Here is a 12526-nt window from a genome sequence, read left to right as displayed (position 1 = left end):
AAGAGCTGAATTCCAGAGGTGAGGTGAGAGTGACTGCCCTTGACATCAAGGCAGCATTTGACCGAGTGTGGCACCAAGGAGCCATGGTAAAATTGAAGTCAATGGGAATCAGGGCGAAAGCTCTCCAGTGGCTGGAGTCATACCTCGCACAAAGGAAGATGGTAGTGGTTGTTGGAGGCCAATTATCCCAGCCCCAGGACATTGCTGCAGGAGTTCCTCAGGGCAGTGTCCTAGGCCCAACCATCTTCAGCTGCTTCATCAATGACCTTCCCTCCATCATATGGTCAGAAATGGGGATGTTTGCTGATGATTACACAGTGTTCAATTCCATTCGCAACCCCTCAGATAATGAAGCAGTCCGTGCCCGCATGCAGCAAGACCTGGACAACATCCAGGCTTGGGCTGATAAGTGGCAAGTGACATTCACACCAGATAAGTGCCAGGCAATGACCATCTCCAACAAGAGAGAGTCTAACCACCTCCCCATGACATTCAACGGCATTACCATCGCCGAATCCCCCACCATCAACATCCTGGGGGTCACCATTGACCAGAAACTTAACTGGACCAGCCACATAAATACTATGGCTATGAGAGTAGGTCAGAGGCTGGGTATTCTGCAGCAGGTGACTCACCTCTTGACTCCCCAAAGCCTTTCCACCATCTACAAGGCACAAGTCAGGAGTGTGATGGAATACTCTCCACTTGCCTGGATGAGTGCAGCTCCAACAACACTGGAGAAGCTCAACACCATCCAGGACAAAGCAGCCCGCTTGATTGGCACCCCATCCACCACCCTAAACATTCACTCCCTTCACCACCGGCGCACTGTGGCTGCAGTGTGTACCATCCACAGGATGCACTGCAGCAACTCGCCAAGGCTTCTTCGACAGCACCTCCCAAACCCGCGACCTCTACCACCTAGAAGGACAAGAGCAGCAGGCACATGGGAACAACACCACCTGCACGTTCCCCTCCAAGTCACACACCATCCCGACTTGGAAATATATCGCCGTTCCTTCATCGTCGCTGGGTCAAAATCCTGGAACTCCCTTCCTAACAGCACTGTGGGAGAACCTTCACCACACGGACTGCAGCGGTTCAAGAAGGCGGCTCACCACCACCTTCTCAAGGGCAATTAGGGATGGGCAATAAATGCTGGCCTCGCCAGCGACGCCCACATCCCATGAACGAATAATTTTAAAAAAAGGATCTTCTATGTTCAATAAGATCACCTCTCATCTAAACTCCAGTGTATACAGGACCAACTTGTCCAACCTTTCCTCATAAGATAACCCCCTCATCCCAGGAATCAGTCGAGTGAACCTTCTCTGAACCGCCTTCAAAGCAATTATGTTCTTTTTTAAATAAGGAGACCAAAACGGCACACAATATTCTGGATGTGGCCTCACCAATGCCCTGTACAACTGGAGCAAAACATCTCTACTTTTATATTCCATTCCCGTTGCAATAAATGACAACATTCCATTTGCCTTCCTAATCACTTGCTGTACCTGCATACTAACTTTTTGTGATTCAGGTACTAAGACACCCAGATCCCTCTGTACCTCAGAGTTCTGCAATCTCTCTCCATTTAAATAATATACTGCTTTTCTATTCCTCCTGCCAAAGTGGACAAGTTCACATTTTCCCACATTATACTCCATCTGCCAAATTTTTGCTCACTCACAACCTATCTATATCCTTATGTCCTCTTTACAACTTACTTTCCTACCTACCTTTGTGTCATCAGCAAATTTAGCAACCATACATTCGGTCCCTTCATCCAAGTCATTGATATAGATTGTAAATAGTTGAGGCCCCAGCACTGATCTCTGTGGCACTCCACTCGTTACATCTTGCCAACCTGAAAATAACCCATTTATGCCTACTCTCTGTTTCCTGTTAGCTAACCAATCCTTTATCCATGCTAATATGTTACCCCCTACACCATGAGCTCTTATTTTGTGTAGTAGCCTTTGATGTGGCACCTTGTCAAAAGCCTTCTGGAAATCCAGGTACACCACATCCACAGGATCCCCTTTATCCACATTGCTTGATACTTCCTCAAAGAACTCTAATAAATTCGTCAAACACTATTTCCCTTTCACAAAGCCATGTTGACTCTGCCTGATTGGAACATAGGAACAGGAGTAGGCCATTCAGCCCCTCGTGCCTGCTCCGCCATTTGATAAGATCATGGCTGATCTGTGATCTAACTCCATATACCTGCCTTTGGCCCATATCCCTTAATACCTTTGGTTGCCAAAAAGCTATCTATCTCCGATTTAAATTTAGCAATTGAGCTAGTATCAATTGCCGTTTGCGGAAGAGAGTTCCAAACTTCTACAACCCTTTGTGTGTAGAAATATTTTCTAACCTCACTCCTGAAAGGTCTGGCTTTAATTTTTAGACTGTGCCCCCTACTCCTAAAATCCCCAACCAGCGGAAATAGTTTCTCTCTATCCACCCTATCTGTTCCCCTTAATATCTTATATACTTCGATCAGATCACCCCTTAACCTTCGAAACTCCAGAGAATACAACCCCAATTTGTGTAATCTCTCCTCGTAACTTAACTCTTGAAGTCCAGGTATCATTCTAGTAAACCTACGCTGCACTCCCTCCAAGGCCAATATGTCCTTCCGAAGGTGCGGTGCCCAGAACTGCTCACAGTACTCCAGGTGCGGTCTAACCAGGGTTTTGTATAGCTGCAGCATAACTTCTGCCCCCTTGTACTCTCGTCCTCTAGGGAACTTGGGGTAATAAATAGTGATGTTTTGAGGAGTGTACATGTTACAGAGAGGGAGGTGCTGGAAGTCTTAACGCGCATCAAGGTAGATAAATCTTCGGGACCTGATGAAATGTATCCCAGGACGTTATGGGAGGTTAGGGAGGAAATTGCGGGTCCCCTAGCAGAGATATTTGAATCATCCACCGCTACAGGTGAGGTGCCTGAAGATTGGAGGGTAGCAAATGTTGTGCCTTTGTTTAAGAAGGGCGGCAGGGAAAAGCCTGGGAACTACAGACCGGTGAGCCTGACATCTGTAGTGGGTAAGTTGTTAGAGGGTATTCTGAGAGACAGGATCTACGGGCATTTGGAGAGGCAGGGACTAATTAGGAACAGTCAGCATGGTTTTGTGAGAGGAAAATCATGTCTCACAAATTTGATTGAGTTTTTTGAAGGGGTAACCAAGAAGATAGATGAGGGCTGTGCAGTAGACGTGGTCTACATGGACTTTAGCAAAGCCTTTGACAAGGTACCGCATGGTAGGTTGTTACATAAGGTTAAATCTCACGGGATCCAAGGTGAGGTAGCCAATTGGATACAACATTGGCTTGACGACAGAAGACAGAGGGTGGGTGTAGAGGGTTGTTTTTCAAATTGGAGGCATGTGACCAGCGGTGTGCCTCAGGGATCGGTGCTGGGTCCGCTGTTATTTGTTATTTATATTAATGATTTGGATGAGAATTTAGGAGGCATGGTTAGTAAGTTTGCAGATGACACCAAGATTGGTGGCATCGTGGACAGTGAAGAAGGTTATCTAGGATTGCAACGGGATCTTGATAAATTGGGCCAGTGGGCCGATGAATGGCAGATGGAGTTTAATTTAGATAAATGTGAGGTGATGCATTTTGGGAGATCGAATCGGGCCAGGATCTACTCCGTTAATGGTAGGGCGTTGGGGAGAGTTATAGAACAAAGAGATCTGGGAGTACAGGTTCATAGCTCCTTGAAAGTGGAGTCACAGGTGGATAGGGTGGTGAAGAAGGCATTCAGCTTGCTTGGTTTCATTGGTCAGAACATTGAATACAGGAGTTGGGATGTCTTGTTGAAGTTGTACAAGACATTAGTTAGGCCACACTTGGAATACTGTGTACAGTTCTGGTCACCCTATTATAGAAAGGATATTAATAAACTAGAAAGAGTGCAGAAAAGATTTACTAGGATGCTGCCGGGACTTGATGGTTTGACTTATAGGGAGAGGTTAGATAGACTGGGACTTTTTTCCCTGGAGAGTAGGAGGTTAAGGGGTGATCTTATAGAAGTCTATAAAATAATGAGGGGCCTAGATAAGGTCGATAGTCAAAATCTTTTCCCAAAGGTAGGGGAGTCTATAACGAGGGGGCATAGATTTAAGGTGAGAGGGGAGAGATACAAAAGGGTCCAGAGGGGCAATTTTTTCACTCAAAGGGTGGTGAGTGTCTGGAACGAGCTGCCAGAGGCAGTATTGGAGGCGGGTACAATTTTGTCTTTTAAAAAGCATTTGGACAGTTACATGGGTAAGATGGGTATAGAGGGATATGGGCCAAGTGCAGGCAATTGGGACTAGCTTAGTGGTATAAACTGGGCGACATGGACATGTTGGGCCGAAGGGCCTGTTTCCATGTTGTAAACTTCTATGATTCTATATAAAGGCCAACATTCCATTTGCCTTCTTGATTATTTTCTGCATTGAAATTTTCTAAGTGCCCTGCTGCAACCTTCTTAATAATAGATTCTAGCATTTTTCCTATGACAGACGTTAAGCTAACTGGCCTGTAGTTTCCTGCTTTCTGTCTCCATCCTTTCTTGAATAGAGGAGTTACATTCGCTATTTTCCAATCTGATGGGACCCTTCCAGAATCTAGGGAATTTTGGTAAATTAATACCAATGCATCTACTATCTTTGCAGCCACTTCTTTTAAGACCCTAGGATGAAGTCCGTCAGGACCTGGGGACTTGGCCGCTTTTAGTTCTAATATTTTTTTCAAAACCTTTTCCCTGGTGATTGTAAATGTTTTCAGTTCCTCCCTCCCTTTCACCTCTTGATTCACAATTATTTCTGGCATGTTATTCGTATCCTCTACAGTGAGATCACTTCTCATTCTTCTAAACTCCAGAGAGTATAGGCCCATTCTACTCAATCTCTCCTCATAGGACAACCCTCTCGTCCCAGGAATCAATCTAGTGAACCTTTGTTGCACCCCTTCAAAGGCAAGTATATCCTTCCTTAGGTAAGGAGACCAAAACTGTACACAGTACAGGCGTGATCTCACCAGAGCTCTATATAATTGCAGCAAAACCTTGTTACTCTTATACTCAAACCCCCTTGCAATAAAGGCTAACATGCCATTTGACTTCCTAATTGCTTGCTGTATTTGCATGTTAACTTTTTGTGATTCGTGTACAAGGACACCCAAATCCCTCTGACTAGCAGCATTTCTTAGCCTCTCAACATTTTAAAAAATATTCTGCTTTTCTATTCTTCCTACCAAAATGGATAATTTCACATTTCCCCAAATTATTCTCCATCTGCCCCCTTCTCGCCCACTCACTTAACCTGTCTATATCCATTTGTAGCCTCTTTGCATCCTCCTCACCACTCACTTTCCCACCTAGCTTTGTATTGTCAGCAAACTTGGATACATTACACTCGGTCCCTTCATCTAAGTCATTAATATGGATTGTAAACGGCTGAGCCCAAGCACTGATCCTTGCAGCACCTCGCTAGTTACAACCTGCCAACCCAAGAGGACACAGACAGGCTGGTGGAATAGGCTGACACACGGCACATGAAATTTAACATTTTGGCAGGAAGAATGAGGAGAGGCAATATAACGTAAATGGTACAATTCTAAAGGGGGTGCAGGAACAGGGAAACCTGGGGGTATACGTGCACAAGTCTCTGCAGGTGGCAGGGCAGGTTGAGAAAGCGGTTAAAAAAGCATGCTGGATCCTGGGCTTTATAAAAAGATGTGGAGATGCCGGTGATGGACTGGGGTTGATAATTGTAAACAATTTTACAACACCAAGTTATAGTCCAGCAATTTTATTTTAAATTCACAAGCTTTCGGAGATTTTCTCCTTCCTTTTGCCTGAGGAAGGAGAAAATCTCCGAAAGCTTGTGAATTTAAAATAAAATTGCTGGACTATAACTTGGTGTTGTAAAATTGTTTACAATTTATAAAAAGAGGCATAGAGTACAAAAGTACGGAAGTTATGTTGAACCTTTATAAAACACTGGTTCGGCCACAACTGGAGTATTGTGTCCAATTCTTGGCATTGTACTTTAGAAAGGATGTGAAGGCCTTTAGAGAGGGTGCAGTAAAGATTTACTAGAATGATTCTAGGGATGAAGGACTTCAGTTACATGGATAGACTGGAGAAGCTGGGGTTGTTCTCCTTAGAGCAGAGAAAGTTAGAAGATTTGATAGAAGTATTCAAAATCTTGAGGGGTTTAGATAAAGTACATAAAGAGAAACTTTTCCTATTGGCGGAAGGGTCGCGAACCACAGAGCACAGATTTAAGGTGATTGGCAACAGAATCAAAGGCGACATGAGTCATAACCAATAGTTATGGTCTGGAAAGCGCTACCTGAAAGGGTGGTGGAAGTAGATTCAGTTGTGGCTTTGAAAAAGGAATTGGCTAATACTTGGAAGGAAAATATTTGCAGGGCTACGGAGAAAGAGCAGGGGAATGGGACTAACTGGATTGCTCTTACAAAGAGCCAGCAAGGGCTCGATGGGGCGAATGGCCTCCTTCTGTGCTATAACCACTCTGATTCTGTAACCCGAAAATAACCTATTTCCACTCTGTTTTCTGTCCGTTAAGCAATCCTCAATCCATGCTAATATATTACCCACATTCCTATGAGCCCTAATCTTGTGTGGCACCTTATCGAATGCCTTTTGAAAATCCAAATATACTACATCCACTGGTTCCCCCTTATCTACTCTGCTAGTTACATCCTCAAAAAACTAATAGATTTGACAAACACAATTTCCCTTTCATAAACCCGAGTTGACTCTGCCTAATCATATTTTTCTATGTGTCCCATTACTATGTCCATAATAATAGATTCTGGTATTTCCCCTACTACTGATGTCAGGCTAACTGGCCTATGGTTCCCTGTTTTCTCCCTCCCTTCTTGGTATCATTTACTACCTTCCAATCCACTGGGACCGTTCTAGAATCTAGGAAATTCTGGAAGATCACAACCAATGCATCCACTATGCAGCGACCTCTTTTAAAACCCTAGGATGTAGGCTATCAGGTCCAGGGGATTTGTTGGCTTTTAGTCCCATTAATTTCTCCAGTACTTTTTATTTACTAATCTTAATTACTTTAAGTTCCTCCCTCTCGTCAGACCCTTGGTTCCCCACGATTACCAGTATGTTTTTTGTGTCTTCTACTGTGCAGACAGATACAAAATATTTAGCAGTTTAAAATTTGTTCTATTTACTCATTTCAGTTAACTGGAATCCCTTTGAATGTCTCCATCAAATTGCAACTAAACTTGTTTGTGAAAGCAGTGCAAGGAATTACGTGAGTATCGCTAATAGCTGAAAGTTTTCTGGCCAGTCAAGTAATGACAGTGAATTCTCAGAGACTACGGGTTAAAGTCCCAATGCAATCTGACATTAGAACTTTAAGCACCACCTTTAACGAGAATCAATTTCTTCTATTCTCAGCCAGGCTGCTAAATAAGTGTCCACTTTTAACAGATGATTTTCTTCACCTTTTCCCCGTGAAACAGTCAAAAAAAAGGGACAGAAATCTGGATGGTCTGGGGAATTCTGGGGGAGGAGGAGGAGCTTGACCTGCATCTGAGGCCTGTGCAGGCCTAATGAGGCGAGGTGCCCCCGACCCCTGACCTCCAACCTCCCGCCTTCCTGCTTTCCCACCTCATTGTCTACCTTGCTCGATGGTTAGGCTGCAGCAGGTTCCTGGACACTTGCCGGGGAGAGGCTGAAGAATTCAAGGCCTGCCTCCAAAATCACTGCCTCAGAGCATCCTGAAACCTTATCAGAACCATCTGGCTCTTGGTGGTCCAGGATGCCCAAGCCAGGTGCAGTTGCATTGCAGGAGGCAGAGTAAGTTGTGTATTCTTAACTACATTATTTATATTTTATTTCTAAAGGGAGACTGGAAAAATCCAGCCTGTGCTGCTACCGTTACTTTGGTTTGAAGAGGTAAGATGAAACCTGGAAAATTATCTCAAAAGCTTTTAGTTTAAAAAGTAACAAAGGTAAAGCAGGTTCTGTACAGCATATATATGGGAGACAGAATGTGCAAAGCTCTTCACACTGAATTCTGCGCAAGCAATTACTTCAGTTCTTCACTGGCAATAACTGTCTCTGCGGGTCTTCACTGGCGATAACTGTCTCTGCGGGTCTTCACTGGCGATAACTGTCTCTGCGGGTCTTCACTGGCGATAACTGTCTCTGCTGGTCTTCACTGGCGATAACTGTCACTGCTGGTCTTCACTGGCGATAACTGTCACTGCTGGTCTTCACTGGCGATAACTGTCACTGCTGGTCTTCACTGGCGATAACTGTCACTGCTGGTCTTCACTGGCGATAACTGTCACTGCTGGTCTTCACTGGCGATAACTCTCTGCGGGTCTTCACTGGCGATAACTGTCTCTGCGGGTCTTCACCGGCGATAACTGTCTCTGCGGGTCTTCACCGGCGATAACTGTCACTGCTGGTCTTCACTGGCGATAACTGTCACTGCTGGACTTCACTGGCGATAACTGTCACTGCTGGTCTTCACTGGCGATAACTGTCACTGCTGGACTTCACTGGCGATAACTGTCACTGCTGGTCTTCACTGGCGATAACTGTCTCTGCTGGTCTTCACTGGCGATAACTGTCTCTGCTGGTCTTCACTGGCTAACTCTCTGCTGGTCTTCACTGGCGATAACTGTCTCTGCTGGTCTTCACTGGCGCTAACTGTCTCTGCTGGTCTTCACTGGCGATAACTGTCACTGCTGGTCTTCACTGGTGATAACTGTCACTGCTGGTCTTCACTGGCTAACTCTCTGCTGGTCTTCACTGGCGATAACTGTCTCTGCTGGTCTTCACTGGCGATAACTGTCTCTGCTGGTCTTCACTGGCGATAACTGTCTCTGCTGGTCTTCACTGGCGATAACTGTCTCTGCTGGTCTTCACTGGCGATAACTGTCTCTGCTGGTCTTCACTGGCGATAACTGTCTCTGCTGGTCTTCACTGGCGATAACTGTCTCTGCTGGTCTTCACTGGCGATAACTGTCTCTGCTGGTCTTCACCCTTTTTAAAGGAGTGGCTGGAATAGGAAACAATGAAGAGGAAGTTGGCAGAAATAGAGAATTTGGTAAATTATTTTAACTGAGGCCATTTGCAAACATTTGTTTTTCTGTAAAATAACCCGAAAAATTTCAACAGGCTTGTGACATTGGTGTAAAAAGCTTTACAGCTACTAACAAATGTAGCCTGGAACACTAGTGCATAGAACGCCCCATCCTTCTCTCTCATTTAAGAAATAGATGCAAATGTAACCTTTCTATCCTCTCCGCAGAGTGCCTACATCGATGGTCCAGCCTTGAACACTTTCTACAATTTCCTGGTGTTGGTGCCAATGGTTTTTCAATATCTACAGAACATCATGGTAGCTGTTGGCTGTCTATTAGTATTAGTTGCTGTAGTTCTTGAAATTGTCACCCTGAAATGGCAGGTAAGATAATTTAATTGTTTGAGAATATAAATGAGAGGAGCCTGTGCTTCAACTAACATTTTTGTAAATAGTGCTCTGGTTTAAATGGATGCTAAATTATTAAATATGCCATAAAAATAAAAACTTTCATCATAAATTAACTTTTAGCCCACATTAAATGAGTTAAAATGACTTTAACCTGCATTAAATTAATTATTTATTTTAATCCACATTAAATTAATTAAAATGACTTTATCCATTGTTATGCTTGGTTCATGTTTGCATCATTAAGTCACTGTGTCGTCTTGTCACATGGACTGATTCTGAAAATAAATTGGGAATTGCAGCCAGGTTTTATGACCAGGTTGGTGCTAATTACCCTGATCGGTCTGAAAGATCACTCTGGCTCAGGTGTAGGTTATGGTGTTGCACACTGGGATCAGTCGGAGTTGCAAACTGCTTTTACAAAAATAGTAATATGGTTGATGAGAATGTGAGATTGTTGGGGGGTTGTGGAAAATGCCGGGATTGGTCCCTGTGCCACCCGATGCCGGGATTGGTCCCTGTGCCACCCGATGCCGGGATTGGTCCCTGTGCCACCCGATGCCGGGATTGGTCCCTGTGCCACCCGATGCCGGGATTGGTCCCTGTGCCACCCGATGCCGGGATTGGGCATGTCAGGTTATTCCGATTGGATGGCATTACTGGCTTTGGAGGTTGTGGAGCACATCATGAGCTCACAGAGGCTGCAAGATCAAGCAAGGCGGAGCGCCCTTCCCTTCAATTAGTATGCTTTTCCCCAGAGAAGTCATGGTTTCAATAAGTAAACACCTAGGAATTGACGGTGAGTTTTCTTGGGAGTCACTGACTTTCTTTTGGAGGAGGGGGCTGTTTTATTGCATTCAATTAAATGTGTTGCTTTGCAGTTTTTGTTTCCTTTATTTTTAACTTCCTATTATTGTGCTGAGTTTCACCCACCATGCACTTTAAACTGGTAGGATGGGAATTCCTCTCTCCCCCAGGAGATGAGGTCAAGGAGTAGTTCGCAGGAACGCATAGCGACAGATCCTTCTGCATCTGAGGCAGTCAGTCCTGAGCTGCTGTTGTCCAAGGAGGTGAGTCTATAAATTCCACTGCAGTTACCTGGACAGGTGAAGGGATCTTTCTCCACCACCTTCACTTCACCAGGGAGACTTTGTCAGGATTGTGACTTGAATTATATGCAGTCTTATCGTCAAAGCAGAGAAGTGGTCCTGAGTAAAAGTAATGGTCCTGTTTCCTACATTCCTTTACTGACTTTTTCAATTTGTCTGAAATTTCTGTGTATTTATGGAATATTTGGCAGGACAGTGTTTTACTCATTATTATGAATTTCTTCTTGAATGTCTCAAATATTGGCCAATTATTGTCACCAAGTCACTGGAATGTAGACTGTATATGACGATTCAGCAAAACCGGAACAGATGACTTATACATTCTTGATATATGTTAATGACTTGGACTTGGGTGTACAGGGCACAATTTCAAAATTTGCAGATGATACATAACTTGGAAGGGTAGTAAACAGTGAGGAGGGTAGTGATAGATTTCAAGAGGATATAGACAGGCTGGTGGCATGGGCGGACACGTGGCAGATGAAATTTAATGCAGAAAAATGTGAAGTGATACATTTCAGTAGGACGAACGAGGAGAGGCAATATAAACTAGAGGGCACAACTCCAAAAGGGAACAGAGAGGGGGTATATGTGCACAAATCATTGAAGGTGGCAGGGCAGGTTGAGAAAGTGGTTAAAAAAGCATATGGGATCCTAGGCTTTATAAATAGAGGCATAGAGTACAAAAGTATGGAAGTCATGATGAACCTTAAAAAACACTGGTTCGGCCACAACTGGAGTATAAGAACATAAGAAATAGAAGCAGGAGTAGGCCAATCGGCCCCTCGAGCCTGCTCCGCCATTCAATAAGATCATGGCTGATCTGATCCGAACCTCAAATCTAAATTCATGTCCAATTTCCTGCCCGCTCCCCATAACCCCTAATTCCCTTGACTTCTAGGAAACTGTCTATTTCTGTTTTAAATTTATTTAATGATGTAGCTTCCACAGCTTCCTGGGGCAGCAAATTCCACAGACCTACTACCCTCTGAGTGAAGAAGTTTCTCCTCATCTCAGTTTTGAAAGAGCAGCCCCTTATTCTAAGATTATGCCCCCTAGTTCTAGTTTCACCCATCCTTGGGAACATCCTTATTGCATCCACCCGATCAAGCCCCTTCACAATCTTATATGTTTCAATAAGATCGCCTCTCATTCTTCTGAACTCCAATGAGTAGAGTCCCAATCTACTCAACCTCTCCTCATATGTCCACCCCCTCATCCCCGGGATTAACCGAGTGAACCTTCTTTGTACTGCCTCGAGAGCAAGTATGTCTTTTCTTAAGTATGGACACCAAAACTGTATGCAGTATTCCAGGTGCAGTCTCACCAATACCTTATATAACTGCAGCAAAATCTCCGTTTTTATATTCTATCCCCCTAGCAACAAAAGCCAACATTCTGTTGGCCTTCTTGATCACCTGCATACTAACTTTTTGATTTTCTTGCACTAGGACCCCCAGATCCCTTTGTACTGCAGTACTTTCCAGTTTCTCGCCATTAAGATAATAACTTGCTCTCTGATTTTTCCTGCCAAAGTGCATAACCTCACATTTTCCAATATTGTATTGCATCTGCCAAATCTCCGCCCACTCACCCAGCCTGTCTATATCCCCTTGTAGGTTTTTTATGTCCTCCTCACTCTCTACTTTCCCTCCCATCTTTGTATCATCTGCAAACTTTGACATGTTACACTCGTTAATATAGATTGTAAAGAGTTGGGGACCCAGCACCGACCCCTGCGGAACACCACTGGCTACTGGTTGCCAGTCCGAGAATGAACCATTTATCCCAACTCTCTGCTTCCTGTTAGATAACCAATCCTCCACCCATGCCAGAATATTACCCCCAATCCAGTGATTCTTTATCTTGAGCAATAATCTTGCATGTGGCACCTTGTCGAATGCCTTCTGGAAGT

At 44.2% G+C, this 12526-nt stretch overlaps 1 protein-coding gene across 2 annotated transcripts in view; it reads left to right on the top strand.

The window, feature by feature from the left end:
• scarb1 (scavenger receptor class B, member 1) overlaps nucleotides 1-12526 on the top strand; it is a 177698-nt gene that overhangs the window by 136796 nt on the left and 28376 nt on the right. The window contains exons 9-12 of one of the 2 annotated variants that reach the window (XM_068006245.1): nucleotides 7236-7309; nucleotides 7905-7956; nucleotides 9323-9478; nucleotides 10456-10572. In XM_068006245.1, the coding sequence (XP_067862346.1) occupies nucleotides 7236-7309; nucleotides 7905-7956; nucleotides 9323-9478; nucleotides 10456-10572 (399 nt within the window). The remainder of the gene's footprint in view (nucleotides 1-7235; nucleotides 7310-7904; nucleotides 7957-9322; nucleotides 9479-10455; nucleotides 10573-12526) is intronic. The other variant, XM_068006246.1, reaches the window with a different exon arrangement.

Source organism: Heptranchias perlo, chromosome 25 (assembly GCF_035084215.1).
Source record: "Heptranchias perlo isolate sHepPer1 chromosome 25, sHepPer1.hap1, whole genome shotgun sequence".
In the NCBI taxonomy this organism is placed as follows: domain Eukaryota; kingdom Metazoa; phylum Chordata; class Chondrichthyes; order Hexanchiformes; family Hexanchidae; genus Heptranchias; species Heptranchias perlo.
Note: the sequence above shows the minus strand (reverse complement) of the source record. Positions and strands in the feature narration are given on the sequence as shown.